This window comes from Glossina fuscipes, unplaced genomic scaffold, assembly GCF_014805625.2.
Source record: "Glossina fuscipes isolate IAEA_lab_2018 unplaced genomic scaffold, Yale_Gfus_2 90, whole genome shotgun sequence".
NCBI lineage: Eukaryota > Metazoa > Arthropoda > Insecta > Diptera > Glossinidae > Glossina > Glossina fuscipes.
This window is the reverse complement of record NW_023998444.1, coordinates 1545673-1563559: the sequence shown is the minus strand read 5'-3', so window position 1 is coordinate 1563559 and position 17887 is coordinate 1545673. Positions and strand designations below refer to the sequence as shown.

General features: G+C 34.3%; 1 protein-coding gene across 7 annotated transcripts in view; it reads left to right on the top strand.

Moving 5' to 3' along the window:
* Positions 1-17887, top strand: part of LOC119638464 (diacylglycerol kinase eta) — a 76810-nt gene that overhangs the window by 46891 nt on the left and 12032 nt on the right. For all 7 annotated transcript variants that reach the window (XM_038035255.1, XM_038035254.1, XM_038035256.1 and 4 more), the window contains one exon: positions 6656-6736. In XM_038035255.1, the coding sequence (XP_037891183.1) occupies positions 6656-6736 (81 nt within the window). The remainder of the gene's footprint in view (positions 1-6655; positions 6737-17887) is intronic.

Genomic DNA, 17887 nt, shown 5'->3' with positions numbered 1-17887 from the left:
TCTGCTCATCTGTTCGTCTTGATTATTTCTGTTCAACCTAAGGGCAACAGTTTTTGAGATCTTTTGATGAAATTTGCTAAACAGACGTATTTTTGCCCAAGGACGAATGCTATTAAAAATGGTTCGGATCGGAGCACCTTTCCGACCGCTTTCCGTATAGTACGTTATTTTGAACACTCGATTCATGAATAACTCTACGGCCATGTCCTCCTGTAGTGTTTGTGGTTATTTAAAATATGACCGATTTTTTGGGGTATGCCTTCTAAACGTTCATCATAGCGATGATCAGAAAAAACTGAAAAGAAAAAGGGGATATGGAGTGCTTGCAGCCCAATAGTAGGTTGGGGGATGTCTCCTATATGTGCATCTCGGCAAACACTGCGGAAAGAGAAAAGGTTATTGATCGCCAGCAGCTTAGTAGAGTAGACGGGTGCGTGCCTAAACGCTGAGCATTATGCCATTACTGTGTGAGCACACACTGCAGCTACGACCAGCTATACTCTACCGCACTGAGATTCGAAATCGCGAATACTGAATTGTTAGTCGCGATTCTTATCTGCACAGCTATTACGCTGATAATTTTTTGCATGATAACCGTCCATCCATTCACTCACACCACAAAAAGAGTTTTGAGCCACTTTGGATGCATTCCACTAGGAAGTGCTAGCTCTTGTGGCCTACTCATCCGTCCTGATCCGCTTATTTAGTGGGACACGGTTTTTTTGTGCATTAGTTCAACTCTTAAGCACCCAGTGAGGCATAGCGCACTGCGATGTGAATCCTCGACGGCTGAGTTCGTAATCGCAACTCTTACCAACCCAGCTATGCGGCAGCATCTCTAGAGCTTGATGTGAGCGATTTCCGGTGCTATTATGGGCCTAACTCAATATTCTTTAGTACATTTGGAATAATTATCGTGTGCAATTGATCTTATGCGTAGAGCCTTTCATTTGGAACACATTCGTGTATAAATTACGTAGCTTTTGCGAATTTCTTGTTTGCTTTACTACAGACAATGTGCCGTTCAGTGTGTGCTAAACAGAAGTTTCAGACACCGTACGCCCAGCAAATGTAAATAAGAAGAGTTTTTTTGCATAACTGCTTACGCTTACATATCATGCCATTATTGAAAAACACAAAAACCATTAAGTGAGGTAAAGGATATGAGAAAATTCAACTCAAAAACAAGCTTGACTGATAGCCTTTTTCCCTTTCTATTTTTCATTATTTCGTATTTAATTCAATTGCACATAGTGATTCATATAAATGGAAAGTAAATAAGAACGTGTAAGAAAATCATGGAATTTTAATCATGCGTTTCAAGAGAAGGCCAAATTGTTTCATTGAATGTTGAATATAAAGAAAAGCGACACATATAAATAAATGAGTATATTTGTAAATATGCTCATATATATATATATATATATATATATAATTAAAGATATATGTCCTTAATACCATATATTCATATATTTACGTTCATGCGAATGTATCGTCATGAGACACTGCTTATGTGAAAATTCTTTAAATAGACTTCTTGCCGTCTTGCCTTAAAATATTCCAACTCATACAAGTTCATATAAAATGCTAGGTGTTTCGACAACAACAGCAGCAACAATATTATACAGCAACGAGATCAACATTTGTTACGTTTTCTATTTTCCTTTCTTTTTTTTTTTTTTTTTTTTTTTTTTTTTTTCATTCATATTTATTTAACATTTTCATTCATTTCTCTTCGGGTGTAAGTGTGTCATCATCATTTGCATAAAATGAATAGTTTTCCTTAATTCATATAGTTTCAGTTCAGTTCTTATACTTGCGGAACACACATGCATATATACGTATACATATATAGATATAAAAGAAAAGTTTTGGAGTGTGCGGGGCCATTCAACTGTTTATAAATGTTCCCGTATCCGAAAATGTTGAAAAAACATATGAATAAAAATTTAAAAATATAATTTTAAGGGAAAAATTATATTTTCTTCAAATATAAAAAATTTGCTAAAAAATATATAACAGTAACTGTCGGAATAATCAGCTATGTTAGCGTAAATGTTTCTTGACAAGCGTAGTATATCTGCTATTACGAATAATCGTCACTCGTTTACGTTGACACGCAATAATAATGGGGTAAGGTAGTCAGGTTTACATATCCGAAGACTGATGTACATAACTTGTGGAAAAACTCGCATATTCTCTTACATCGAACTTCCTATAGAAGATAGAAAGACGACCGCAAAGTAGTTAAGAAGCCCGTCTATCAAGTTCACAGACCTGGATTTAATTCCTGATGCTTGGGGCCGTACTTAAGTTACAATAGATAGGTCGTTAAAGCTATAACGAACTTAACAATTCCCCTTCGTACTCGTAGCTCCCAGACGCGCTTACTACCTTTCTCTCTATTTCTCTCTCTCTATGTTTTCTTTGACAATTGTAAGTTCTGTGCTTGTTTACTTTCGATCAAGTTGAAGGTGCTTATATAGAAGGCAAGGCTGTGTAGCTTGGAACTGAGAGAGAGAGAGAACGACATATTATTGACTGCAAAGAAAACAACAACGATGAATGGAGTCGGGCTGTGTGGATCACACATTTTCGCATGGCCCAATATGGTGGCATACGATGGACAGTTAAGAGGACCCGAAGAGTTAGTAAATGATAGGCCGGTAAACTTTGATGACGATCGGCTACGTACATCAGCAGCAGGATACCAATTTATGACATTTTCGCATAGTCTACGCCCGCGACATATGATTGACATCAAATATAATCCAAGAAGATTGTGACACATAGAAACACGAAACATCCTGAGTCCCAATGACCATCGACCGTATGTAGATAAGGAAGTAGGACGAAGGGCATGGAATGGCATATGATTACCACCAAATATCCAACGAGCTGAGGAAATATAGAATAAATAGTAAGCCCTAATAGCAATCAGCCAAGTAAATTGGAAGGAAGACGCGCAGAGTACGCTATTTACAAATGACATAAGTTCGCGTTATATAATTGAAGACACTAGTGATTAATCGAATTGGGCTCCGGTAGATTAGGAAGAAGATGTAGGGTATGACATTTTCAGATGATCTAGTTGCGGCATGTAGTCCAGTAATTAACACCAAATATTTCCCGATTTCTAATGACCATCTTCTGTGGAAGACTAGAAAGCAATGTACAGCATTTAAGATTTGAAAAACCTAAGACGAGTGACAGGATCAAAAAGGGGTTCATGAATTGGTTTAGAGATCTCATAGAGACCATATGGGCATAAACAAAAAATTACAAACGGTATTCCTGTCCAAGCACAGTATGATGGAGAAGATTAACTGTACTCTCCTTTGAAATTTGTTTTAATATATACTACTTTTAGGTGCCGGCAATGATAAATAATGTATGCATACTCCCATGCACCAGTATGAAACATATGAACATATGTAACGAAGTCTAATATAAGACAACTTTCCTCCCAAGATCTACAAAACGAAGCGAAGCCAAGTGTATTACAAAGCGAATATGTAGATCTCGGTTAGCTGCTCCAGGTGAACTTTTGTTAATCTTGTCGGACTTAAGAAAGCATAGACATGGTTCACTGACAATATAAGAATATATAAAAGCTGTAGAGCTTTCTAAATACATATTGCATGGTCACGTATTCATTTATACTTCCTCTCTCTCGATGGCGGGCAATGAAAAGCCATCACAGACATAAATAGAAATCGAATTGAATTTTTTTTTCTTTCTGACTTAACACGAAACCTATATCACGCTTTCCGAACATAAAGCACGTCAGCTTAAAAACTGAAAATTTGTATGAAAGGACACGTGAAAACATTATATTCGCGCTAGGCCGAGTTTTAAATGCCCTATACATATGGCATGGAACACAAAAAATTTACCCTATTTACTTCCGTGTAAGTTCTTATCTAGGGTAAAAATTGGCTTGGGTGGTTATGATGTTGTTTTCATTATGAGGCCTTGAAAATTATATACTTTTGTAACATGAACATTAGTTGTCGTTATATGAGAGGGGTTCAAAAATTTCTCCCTCAGCTCCAAAATTATCATACCAATTTGAAATGCCGAATTACTATTACTTTGCCACCTTTGTATAGAAATTTTGAAAAATTCAATTTTTTCCATACAACGGCTTTTTAAAATAGGTCGCTATGTGGATAGTGGTGAAAAGAGTGAATCGGAAGCATTTTCAGCAAAGTTCGTTCTTAAATCGAATACAAAGTTTCGGAAATTGCTACCTATAACTTGAACAGGAGTTTATATGGACGTACATCTGACGGACGGACTGATTTAGAAAATGATTCTGAATCGAAAGGTGGGTCTATCCCAAACGCTTCTGCGTATTACATACGTCACACGTGTATTACATACATACAAACTGAATGTACCCTGCACGACGATCGGTGTACGGTATAAAAAAAAAAAAATAATCAATCTATTGAGTGGTTTTCATGTTTGTTTATCCACTCACTTAACATAATTCATTTTCATCCGTAATTTAACCTGAAAAAATTTCTATAAATTCTGGTCGCGAAAATTTTTGGCATATATTTTAAATGACATCTGTGCGTACACACGTCGCTACGTATTTAGGCAAAGGAAGAATGAAAGTAAAATTTTGGGGTTTGGTTTATCTACAACGAAATACACGCGCCTAAAATTATGTTTAACGTTTGACATTTTATGGAATCTTTTTTGCTATTATTTTTATGTTTTTTTTTGTCTTTTTTTTTTTTTTTTATTGACTCTATGTAGTTTGCGGCACTGTTAGTTTAATCAAATCATTAAAAAAAATTTCCGTGCTCTTATGTGTGTTGACTTGACAGTTCTATGTAATGAGAGAAAAGGTCACATATCACTAACGATAAGCATGGCTGCCATTGTATTAGGATTTAATGAAAAGGGAAACATAATGTTTTCGGTTACAGGTTTGCAAGTTGATCAAGTCATTGCTTTTGTAACGGTACAGATTTGCTTAAATAAAGAGCTTGATTTATTTAGAAGGCGTCTCTGTATAACAATAAAAGCCTAGTTCATGTTAAGTCCTTTCTGTCACCTGTGTCACTGATAAAAACGTCAGGAATAAACTTCTCTCAGGCAGCAGTAGATCCCTCCTGTCTTTGAAGTTCGCTTCCTAAATGAATATCTGAAGCTATGTTGTATAAACTTTAATTTTCATTTTTAGAAAATAAATATTCAGAACATTAAAGGACTCATCTAAACTTCTTCCAATCTGTACGCAAATAGTCCTGTTTTAGCAAAGCACACTAAAAGCTGTTTTCATTAGGACTTCATTAGCATGATTCGCTTTCAATCATAGGTTGACAAGCCTGAAAAGTTTGAAAAGGATTATTCAATGGATATTGGTAAGACATCATTGTTTTCGTACACCCTCAAAATCGTCCATTGCATTATTTACTTTCAATATGAGAAAGAAGAGCTATGAAATGCGCAATATTTAATAGGGGATGTAGGGAAAAGCCTTCTTCCGACATTTTTCCAACTATTTCAATAGAAGCATACTTGAGACTATTAGCCGGGTAACTGGATGACTATATCTAAGACCTTTTGCTTTGCAGCAAGGTTTTCGCGTGTGTGATACAATACTTCTTTATAGGAAATTTAAACATACGTTCAACGAACTACATTTTTCCTTAAGGATTTTATCTCAGTATCCTCACACAATTTAATGTAATCACTTTGTAAAACGCGAGTAGTGAACCGTTCGTTACAAGTGTTTTATATATGCATTCTGCTAAAATTTAATCTATATTCTTGTTCTACATAAAAAGCGACCCAATTGCTCGTTAAACATAAATCTCCCCGACATGTCATCTATAACTAGGCATGACAAGCAGAGGAAAACGCGTAACATAATTGTAACGACTAGGAATCTCACATAGTTTTAGGGGTAACAAACAAAAATATAAATGAAGTCGCTGTTAGAAACGAAAATCGAAAATATTAGTTTATAAGCTCCCTGCCGTTTTATAGCACACGCTAAAATTCATCCACACGCCAAACTCGAACTGAAGATGAAACTTAAGCCGTAATTCTTATTATCACAATTTAAAGTGATAGATTGATATTTTTTAATTACTGATTGAAACGTATACCGATAACGGTACATTGTATAAATTTTTCTCGTTAACAAAAAGACGGACAGATGGGTAGACAGACAAATTTAGATTGATTCGAAAATTGCTTTTAGGTCTTGCATACATCCGCACAAAATCCATATACTCTACAGAACACACAAGTGATGCAGGATGTGATAAACTGACAATTCACCATAAACTTAACTAAGAAAACCTACAAAACGGGGTTTGCTATACGCTAAGTCTGATAATAAGTAATTACGATAATTAGATTACGGTAATAATTGTTAGCAATCCTCCTAACAATGTTAAAAAAGCAAACTTAACGATTATTGCAGATATAATCAGTGGAACATCAGCTAAAGCTTTTCCTTTCAACGCAAATTGTTCGAGTAATTGATTAATCTTTCTCTACCTAAAACAAAAGTTCTATCAAATTCTTCTTCTTATTTTTTTGTCTTTCTTGTTACGGACAAATATTTACGAATAATAATAATACATTTTTTCTTTCTTTCATTTTTCGATTTCTTTCCTCCCTATAGAGTGATGTTTTCGATGAAATTGATTTATCTGATGTTTGCACAGCCGAGTGTAGCATTAAAAACGTAAATCATAGCTTTCAGGTAAGCGAGCATGTAATGAAGAAACGTTCAGAATATTAAAATGCAATTAATAAAGGAAAGCTAAAAAAAAAAAAAAAAAATTATTTTTCCTTTTTGTTTTTTGAGTAAAGGGGAGAAATTAATTCATTTCAAAGGCTCATGCATTTAAAACAGAGCTCAATTAAAAACAATAACAGGAAAATTTCCAATTATTTCTGTTTAAATAAACAATTATTAATAACTTCATACATACACACACAAACCCAACACGCCCTCGCCCGAGATAGATTTGGCGCGAGCTAAAATGAATTTGCATAAAAATAAAAAAATATAAAGGACAAAATAACTCGCCTACAATTGCAAAGTGGTTTATGAAATTTACATAATTCTGCGTCAAGCAGAGAGGAAATTGAACATAAGAATGAAAAGAAAAAGTGCAGGATTTTAAGTTTCGATTACAAAAATGTTGCCACTTTAACTAAAACTTTCTATAGAAAAATTAGATAAAAAAAAGAACATTATAGCCCCGCCGATCCGACTCATTAAATACCCTACACAACGTTGTCTAACACAATTATTATTTTTTTTACTATAGAATACAAAAATGATAACGGGACCCAAAAATAGGCCTAGATGGTCCAAACTTTGTAGAGTTTATTTTTATGTGCATTTGCTATTATAGAACAGTTTCCATCAATGCATATTAAAACTTAGACTTCTGTTCTACAAGGATGAATTGTTATGAAAATCCTTATTAGGGTAGAACCCAAAAAGTCGGTTAAGATGATCCAAATTTGGTATAGTTAGTTTTTTTTTATGTTAAATTACGATTATGATATAATTTTCATCATGAAGCATTAAAAATTGTACTTTTTCGTCGTATGAACTTTAGTTTTCGTTGTATGAGAGGTGAATCGAAAACTGACCCAGCCGATCCAAAGTTTTTATGCCACTTTAGAATGCCGAAATACTACTGCTTACCGCTTTTGCGGAGAAATTTTGAAAATTGGGGAGTAGTCGAACAAGTGGGCCGATCCGAACCCTTTTCAATAACGTACGTCCTTAGTCCATGCACGTCACTGTACCAAATTTAGTCAAAATATGCGACCTGCAACTTGAACACAAATTTACGTGGACACACATTAGGCGGACAGACAGGCTTAGATTGATTTAGAAAATGTCTCTTAATCGAGATGGGCCCATCTTAAGCCCTGCTGCCTGCAACACATACCCATACTAACTTAATATATCTTGTCCCACAAACGTTGTCGGATATAATAAAAAATAGATAAAAAACATTATAGTTGGACTAGGTTGACTCGTCCATACCTTATGCTACTTCGCTAAGTACAATTTTCTTTTTATTTCCACGATAAAATAACAAAAATTATACCTTGTTGGCTTGCAAAGGCATACTTTGCATGGTTGCCCTTGCATTGTAGGGCATCCAAAAGTTGAATATATGTGTAGTCCAAATTTAGTAAAATTAACTCTAATCTGGCTTTTCCGTCACAATTGTCCTTATAGATCTATGTGATCACAACTTATCGCAGTAAATTTATCTGTCAAATCAATCTTCGCTATAAAATAATAAAAATGAAACTTGAAGTTTGACATAGAAAGACCTACTTTAGTTTTATAGGAGCGGTTATATGGGAGAGAGTTAAAAAAATTTTACCATCCCATCCAAATTTTTGACAAATATTTAATATATAGAAGTACCATTACCCCGCGTTTTTTGCCAAGAAATTTTGAAATATTGTAAAAGTTTTCTTTTAACGACTTTTTTGAAACCAATCGTTACGTGGCATGTGATCATAAAAATAGTTAGAATCAGTCCGCTTTTAAAACGGATCGTTCTTGAATCCAATTTCGGCATAATATCTCAAAACTTGCTAGCTGTGAATCGAATGAAATAATAACTAGATCGATCTAAAATGGATAACGAGCGGAACTGACCTATCTAGGTATTATAACAACAGCTTATGTAGCGGATGCTATATACCGATAACCTTATATTAGGAGTATAAAGGCAATACGCGAAATCCGTCCCGAAAACTTTGGCTGCATAGAGTTGTATGGCACAATTTTACTCCCTCGCAAAATGATACATTTTGGGGCGAGCCTAGCATTTAGTCTGAAGTCATATCCATTTCTTAAACAATAAGGCCAAGTATCAGTTACGTACGCCAACTGTCTTTACATATAATTCGGTAATACGTTACTTTTCATTTAAAATGTGTACATTAACGCAATCATAAGTAATTTTTGATTAACGGAGAGTCATCTCAATTAATTCGGTATATCCCTTACGGGCGTAAATCTATGCCATCGCAAATAACAACGCATGCCTTTAATTTGTAGCTTATTTAAGCTTTCCTTTCCAATGTTATTGAACGATACTCAAAGTTGTTCTATTATTGCATTGTACGCTTGTATTGGTGCCGTTATTGAAAATTTGTTTCGAATTCTTGCGAAAAAAGCCATTTTTTTGATCCTTTTTTACTTATATAATCAAAATTTACTTGAAATTGCAGATTTCTGTCTATCATAGTGGCACGATATTTAATTTCTCCCATTTCATCATCATCGATGAAACTGTCATGATTAGCCATTGATGATCACTTATCAGTGCTGCTCTTCTATTTGTTAATTTTTAATTTTTACATATTTTAAATATTTGTCGACCCATTTCAATTATTCGTTTAGCTGAGTAACGTATTCATCTGTGCTTTGTTCATTAGTTCATTCAAATAAAGATCTCATCTGTAAAGATATTTACTTGCACTTTTTTCAATGCTTTCTTTAAGTCGTTAATATAGATAAAGAGCAGCAATGTTCCCAAGACGGCTCTTTGGGCCACTCCTATATCAATTTGTATTGCCAATGATATATGTTCCCCACACTTTGTTCTCATAGTTTTGTATATTACATTAGTAATTGTATTAAACGAAGTGATGTAGGGTATTTGTCGTACTACATCATTTTGAGCTATTTTGTCTTTTTATTTTCGACATTATAAATAATTATCAATATTTCAATTTGGGCTCGACTTGGCCCAACGAATTGAAGAAGGAAAGTATGAGGTTATGAAAGAACAAAAAAATAGGGTTATATGCGAATTATTTTAATTTTTTTTCTTTTTTACGATTACTATTTCACCTACTACCAATAAGAAAAGTCTATATACTCGATTTATCTTATTATGCATGAAGTGTTTATACGCGAATAAAATGCACCGTAAAGTACAATAAAAACAGAGAACAATATTTTTATACCCAACATCGAAAGATGAGGGGTATATCCATTTTTGTCCCAGAAGGAAACATCAGAGACCCTACAAAGTATATATATATATTCTTCTTCTTTGATCGCCATCAAATTCTAAATCGACGTAAGTATGCCCTTCTGTGCGTCTATATAATGCCTGGTGTAAACATTCTATAGTAGAGAAATGTACAAAAATTTCAACGCATTTTATATGAGCGATGCTGTAGCACAGAAATAGAAAAAAATTTACCACGCCTACCGAATATTTAACTGTTTTTTGAATACCATTATAACGCGTAGAGAATAAAAATAAAGTAAAGTATCCGCCTGAGTAGCCGAAGGCGAGGAATCTCGACTAGCAAGTCAATGGTCGTGGGTTCGAATCTCAAGTGCGTAGAGTTTTTAATTAAAAAGCCGATAGCCTTAGATGCTAGTGCTTTTAAGAGTTTAGTCTTAGAATTTATTCTCTGGCGAAATTAATAATAATAATAATAAAAATAAAGTATAAATGTTCTTGGTCAGTTTCAAATTTGGAATGCACCTAAATATGTCCGTCTATTCGTATGTCCATCTGCTTGTCTTCGCAACTATGTAGTATTTGCGGTAAACATTCTTCCATTAGCCTGGAAGAATGAACACAAGTACACAACACGGCCAGATGGTCAGACAAGCTTAGATTGTTCCAGCAAGCGACTCTGAATCGATCGGTATAACAAAAGTGGCTTCTATCTTAAGTCCTTCTGGATATTGCACCTTAGCCTAACACATCTTTGCATCACAAGTAAAGTATGCTCTTGCTTACTATCCTTAAATCAAAATTTTAACATAATATTGTTTAAGATTAATTTGAATTGTTTTTATTCATTTAATGCGTGGTTTGTGGTTTAAACTTTTTGTTGAGTGTAAAATAACCTAAAAGCGGTAAGTTTCTATGGTTCAAAAACGTATGTCAAGGTAGAATTGTGTGATATTTACAAACGATGTGGTTATGACAGCGTATTTATTATAAATACCACGTGAACGTAAACAAAGTTGGATCACTTTTTTTTTTTTTTTGTGTTTTTTCAGAAAAGCAATTATTCTTTCCGATGCTTGTTATACGAAACTTTGTACGATGTTAATTAATATTTCGCCAGATTGTTAACGAGCTTTTAATAAAATTCTAATGAAATTAATGTAATAACTAAGACTGCTCCCTGTATGATTGGTTTTGTGAAATCCCAATTCCAGTTATCAAACAGGTTTGATTTCATTATGATTTTCGAAGTTTTTAATGATAATGAAAATGATAATCAAAAGTTTTAAAGCAAATTTTAAATTCTTTCTAAAGCGAACAATTTATTACGACATTCATTACGCGTATCTTTTGATGTTACAGACAAAAGGATGCAATTAATATGACCATCTCTCTCTCTCTCTCTCTCTCTCTCTCTTTCTTTCTCTCTCTCTCTCTCTCTCTCTCTCTCCTTCTCCCTCTCTCTCCTTCTCCCTCTCTCCCTCTCGCTCTCTCTGAAAATTCAGCCATTCCAATTTAACCGTTCAAATTTATTGTTGTTCTGTTTTTTGTTTTCCTCTTTCTACAATTCGTGGAAAATACTGGTTTGGTATTTATTCAAACTTTGTAATTGATTAAAGCCATCTTTATGGTCACCCAGCCAATAGGTACCATTTACCAAAATTCCTTTGAAATTATTCGGCCTAACATACGTACGAGTGCAACATAAGCGCAACTTTACATTTTATATATGTGAAAATTGCGCGCATTTATATATTTGGTATTGATACCAAGCAACAGTTCGAAACGAGAAAACCTTGGCGGATGACAGGCTTGTCAGTTCGTCTGTCATCTTGTCTACAACTTATTGATCGCAAATTTTGATGTAGGCTCATCTCTTATAATACCCATCATTTTCTAAACTGATTTATGCTTATCAATCTGTCTATCCGTTTGTCGGCCTGACGTTAGTTTAATCTTATGCTTAACTTATATATAGAAAATTTTCAGATAAGTCCATCGTTTATTATACCGATCATGTTATCATAAATTGATTTAAGCTTGTCGGTCTATCCGCCCGGCTGACTTCAGCCCACGTAATCTTGCATTCAACTAATAGATTGCAAATTTTGAAAAAGGCTCATCTTTTAATTTGCCGATCATTTTCTAGATCGATTTAAGCTCATCTATCTCTCTGTCTGTCTGATGTGTGTCCATGTAACCTCGTATTTTCGGATAGGTACATTTTCTATTATACCGATCATATTAATAAATCGATGCAAACTTTTCTGTCTGTCCGCCTGTCTGTCTGATGTTTGATCATTTATTCTGGTTTTAGACCAACATTTTACAATATTTGCGACATTTCGACGACATTTGGTAAAAGTAATTGTTTTGATTGCAAAATGGATTGGTTTAACCTACTCCTATGATCGCTCTGTATTAAGGAACAAAACAATTGTTTTAATCATACAAAAATTTGGCGGGTCCACAATTTTCTTTTCGTCATTCTTCGTCATTTAAGGAGTCATTTGAGCAACAGAAAATAAGGGAGCTTTTTAAAAGTTTTGCAGTAGCCTTATCCTTTAACGCAAATATGAGGTCAAAAGTAGTAAAATTGATCTCTTGACAGGCAAGATTCTCTCAGTGTAGTAAAATTTTTTTTAAAAAAAAAAACACCTAAAGGATATTCAAAATAATACAAATTATGTGCAACAGATATTGTTAACGAGTTCCACATTTTCACGTGCTTTATACCTTGTTTTACTGTAACACGTAAAAAAAAACGTTAAAAAATTTAATTTTTCAGTTAAGCAAACACATTCAGCCTCATTCTCTTAAAAAAAGTTTTGCGCTGCTTGCATAAAGTAAAAAAAAAAAAACAATTTTTAATGAATAAAAAAAAAGAGCGACAATTATATTCATTCCTGACCGAATCTTTTATACTCATCGCCGTGATCTTTAAAAAAAAGAAAAAAAGGAAAAGACCTACACTTTCATATTCTGTAATATTGGACAAAGAAGTGGAAATTTGCGTATGTAATGTATGTGTTATAGTTTATAAGTAACGAGCAAAAAACACGGAAAATGAAGATGTTCACAGTTTTAGTTAGATAGACGTATGGGCGTTGTAGGTATGTAAGCGATATCTTTATTTTTGATCAGGAGAGAGTGTTTTCGACAGACTATACGCAGTTCCGCAGACAGACAGATGGACAAATGAACGCACTAACATGCTTTGATGCATTCAGTATTTGAAACTAGGCCAAGAAGGTATTAAAAATAAATTAAATTTTGACAAACTATAAAATTGAGTAGATGTGGCCGCTTTCTTCAATTTTCGTAGACGCACTACAGCATCGCCCGTAGAATCTATGTTCAAGTTTTTGCAACTTTATCTGCTATGCTTCACGAGTAATGTCCATAAAATCAAGTTTAGATATCCTTTAAAAACCGGAGGAGTTCCTACTTTACGTAGTACTGCAGGTCCATCTTTTGGCAGGGTTTACGCATTTCCATTATCAACCTGCGCACATAAACTTCCAAAGTTTCTACCAAATTTCGAGTTGATAGCTTCGTTTTTGCGGCTAGCAAAATTTTTACATTATACAGACGGACATGCTCAAATCGATTCAGAATTTCATTATGAGCATAATAAATTAAGATTCTGTTTAGGCCGAATAAGTTTAACTTAGATGCATGAGCTAGCACTCCCCAGTTGAATGTTTCTAACATATCGCGAATTGGGATGGAGTGCTGTGATGGTCTGCTACTTTTTTTTTGTTATTTTGCTGGTTTTTGAATAGAGAAAGTTTGAAATCGGTCAATTATTGTTGGCAGCATTAGTTATTAAGCGCTTCATCAGATTTCAATGACACCCCACACTCTTCTGGTCTCATCGAACACAGAAAATGGTCTTGCTTCTAAAACGCTTTAGTCTTATAGTAGATGTGAATGTTATGCCTGTATCCACCCATTAATATTTCTGTCTGGTATTCTAAAAATATGTCCAGCTTTCATACCCAGTAACAGTACAATGCAAAAAGCGACTTTCTTTTACACCATTTCGGCTCTTTTTTTGGAGAAACACTCGACAGTTTCGTTCTTAGAAAAACAATCTTTTTGTCTCGGATATGTGTGTGACTGCTCATTGTTCGTTGACATGCATTTTGATAATTTTCTCATATGAAAAAGGCATTTATTGAGAAAAATTGGTGCAATATTTATGTAAACAAAACATTTTCCCTCATTTGTTGTGTTAAAATTACGATATTGGTTTGGCAGCGATCCAATCATCGAAACATTTTCGCACCTCTTCAGGAATTCGTATCGCCCAACGCATCCTTCTGAACGCATCCGTAATCAGAACCCGCTATGTCCGTTGAGCGTTTCCTATTCGGATTGCAACAGTGCATCCTTGACAACTCCTGCAACGTCTGGCCGAGCGTTGTCATACAAGAGAATGACGTTGCTTCAGTTAACAGCTATTGCTAGTCTTTTTTGCAACAATTCATTTCAATTCGTTGAATTAATGTCAGTAGTCATCTGCGGTAATAGTTTCGTTCAGTTTTAGACGCTCGTAATACACGACACTCGATGTTAATGCGAAGTGTGCTCTTCGACTAACCCATGACTTTTTGCGCTGGGGTTTCTTGCAGTCGATGCACTTTTCATTGCAGTAGAAAACTCTTCTTTTCTGCTTGGCAAGCAATGAAACCGCGACGTTGAAATCGTTCAAAATGGCAATTCCTATGATAGTCATATCCCCTACTTTGAAATTTTTTCCATTGCATGCAAACGCCTGAAAACATTCGATTCATTAGCTGCTAAGCGTTTCGAGAAATTCCTTGAGTGTTTGAGCTGACGCCGGTCTTTGTCTTTGACATAAAAATCACGTCTTTCAAACTGTTGAAACGAAAGCTGACCAGTGGGATATAATGCAGCAGCAACATCATCATAAGTTTCTATAAGTGTTTGATGGTCTCATGCAACAGATTTGTTCACATGAAACAACAAAAGCAATGAATGTTGAAAATGCGGGGTTCCATGATTGGCGTCGGTGTACGCTGAATAACTCAATAATACTAAATGGAAAATTGTTGTTCTATGTATAGGTAAAGGTCAAAATCAAGGAATTTAACTGTTGTGCACATTGATACTTTGCATTATTTTATTGTTTTCATCAATAAATGTCGCTGATCAAAATACATGCAACGATTCCCTTGATAGTAACAAAATTAAAACATATTCATAGCCGATCAGTTTACAAAACTCACTATTTGATGCTTTATAAAATTTATTTTTGAGCATCAAATAAATGAACTAAGAATAAATGTCCAGCGAGATATAAAAATGCCAAACAAAAAAAAAAAAAAAAAAAAAAGAAAAGAGCAAGATAACAAAAAAAACATTTTAAATAAATTTGTATACGTTTAATTGAAACTCAAATGTGTATAAATATAAAAATTTGCATATATAAAGAATACACAATAAATTGATGATGAATTGCTTTTAAACTTTCATAATCCAGCACTCAACTAAAACATGAGTAAACAATTTTAATTAATTCATTTATTTGGCTTATGCGAAAGAGAATATTCTATTAACATAAAATGAATTCATTATCCTAAAAATAAAATGTTTCAATTATGCAATTTTCGAAAAAAAAAGAAGAAGATGAAATCCCTCAACTTTAGCATTTTAACAACATCCTGCCAGCACACTTTCAAACTCAAGCACTTTAAAAGTAACCGCGACGTAAATCCTTGTCTTGTGCTTATCGCAAAATGGCGAGATATCGATGCCGGGAAACATAGGAATGTGCCAATGCGATGACTAATTATTATTCTCTTCTATCTCCAATTTTCCAATTCAATGTGATAGGAATCTAATTGAAATTTCGATGAAACCTTTTCAAAGTCCTTCGCAATAGGATTCGAATTCGAAATTACTTATCTTTATCTAAGATTAATATTTTAAGTAAAGATTAAAATTTAAGTAAGATTGGTTTGCGACACACTCGCCTTTCAATGCACCGATCGATTCCGAATTGCTCTGTGCGTCTGTCCGTCCGTTTTGTTTGTCGTGTTCAACATACGGGCCGTAATTTTTTGGCATTTCGACGGAATTTGTCAGTTTCTGAATCGATGTAATCTTGTCTGCCCGTGTTGGGTCTTTGTGTTCAGCCTGCAGGCCGCAATTTATCAGATATTTTGATGAAATTTGGTATAGGCACTTGTTTTGATTTTTTAAAAACAGTCTTTGCTAATTGAATGACTGCTTTGCAAAATCGAATAATTCCGTAAAAGCAAAAGCAGGATGAACATGATAAAAATACTTTCGGTACAAGATTTTATACCGTTTGTGTCTCGTAGTGATAGAAAATGATACTCATACGTATTTCGTTTTTAAGTGCCTTGAAAAATGGACCGGCTGCGACAATGTGCAGCGTAAGTGAATCGAAAAGCACCAGGCGAAATTATGAATCTTATGGCAAAGACTGGTGTATATCCCGTGAAGACGATAAAATTCTAGGGAAATAATTCATATCGATACGGGCAGGGCTCTGAAAACTGTGAGCAACATAGTGGACTCGGTGGATACGGTTCTACGGCAACGCTACGCCACCCTACGTCCACCAACAAATGCTACTAACATTGCAGTGCTTGCGGTAGGGCATTCTTTAGCACCCGCTATCCTTTGCTTAGATCCATGTAGAATAGTTTCTGCATCTGAAGAACTTGTTCGAAGCCACATCACAAGGAATCAGATCAAAATTTCTATTCAAAAATAAAACGCGCAAGTTTTTAGATCGTTACAAGGCAATTGTAAGGTCCAATGGAGAGACTATACCTGTTTCCAAAAAATGTAAGACCAAATTTAAAGCTTATCTTTGAATCGAACGGAATATTCAAGGTTACCTCGAAGATGAATATAATTTTCTAATATCTCCAAAATGAGCAAAAATTCACTTAACGAAGATAAACAAGCGAAATCAATATAATGAGACTGCCCTGCCCTGCCATCACGTACGCCACAGTATCCTACAAGTTTTCATACATCGACTTGTCAAAATAAAACTGTACATGGAGAGTGATCGATAAAGTGGTTCGATTGAAACCATTTTCAATAGCATTCCACCTTGGTCCAAAAACTCCACTGTACCAAATTTTGTCAAAATATCCAAAAAATTGTGACCTGTACGTTGAGCACAGGAAAACAAAACAGACAGACAGACAAACTTAGTTCGATTCAGAAAGTGATTCTGAATAAGTCGGTAAAATAAACGCTGCATTTAATTTAAATAAATAAAAACTTTCTTAAATCGAATGTAAGCTCATTCCATCTTTCTTTTAAATTATTGCAACATTTTATGTAGAAGTGTTTATATTATATTCGTTAAAAGCTGGAAGCGTCATTTTTTCCTGCTTACTTTTTTTTTTTCTTTTTATTTAATGTCGATTGTCTGCGTTATATGCGTACACATGTATGCTGTATGCACTGAGTAACCCATTGAGAGTCTTACCATTTGTCCTTTTTTATTAACACATTTTCCCCCATTTTTTGGCAATCAAATAAAATGAAAATGTTTGGTGTTTATCTTAGTGTATTAGCTCAAGTTGTTATAAAGCCGTACATAGCCCAAAGAGACGCGAACACAAGTTTACCGTATTAGCTCTTAAAAATATTTAAATAAATTGTTCTTTTTTGTTGCTTTTTTTTTAAAATAACATTAACAGAAGTGTGCATGAATTGAATGAAAAATAAATAAAATTAGAAGAAGAAGTAGAAGAAGAAGAAGAAGTAGATTTAAAAGAAGAAGAAAAAGAAGAAGTCGATTTAGAAGCAGAAGAACAAATATAAGTAGAAATAGAAATAGAAGTAGAAAGTACAGAGTAGATAGTAAA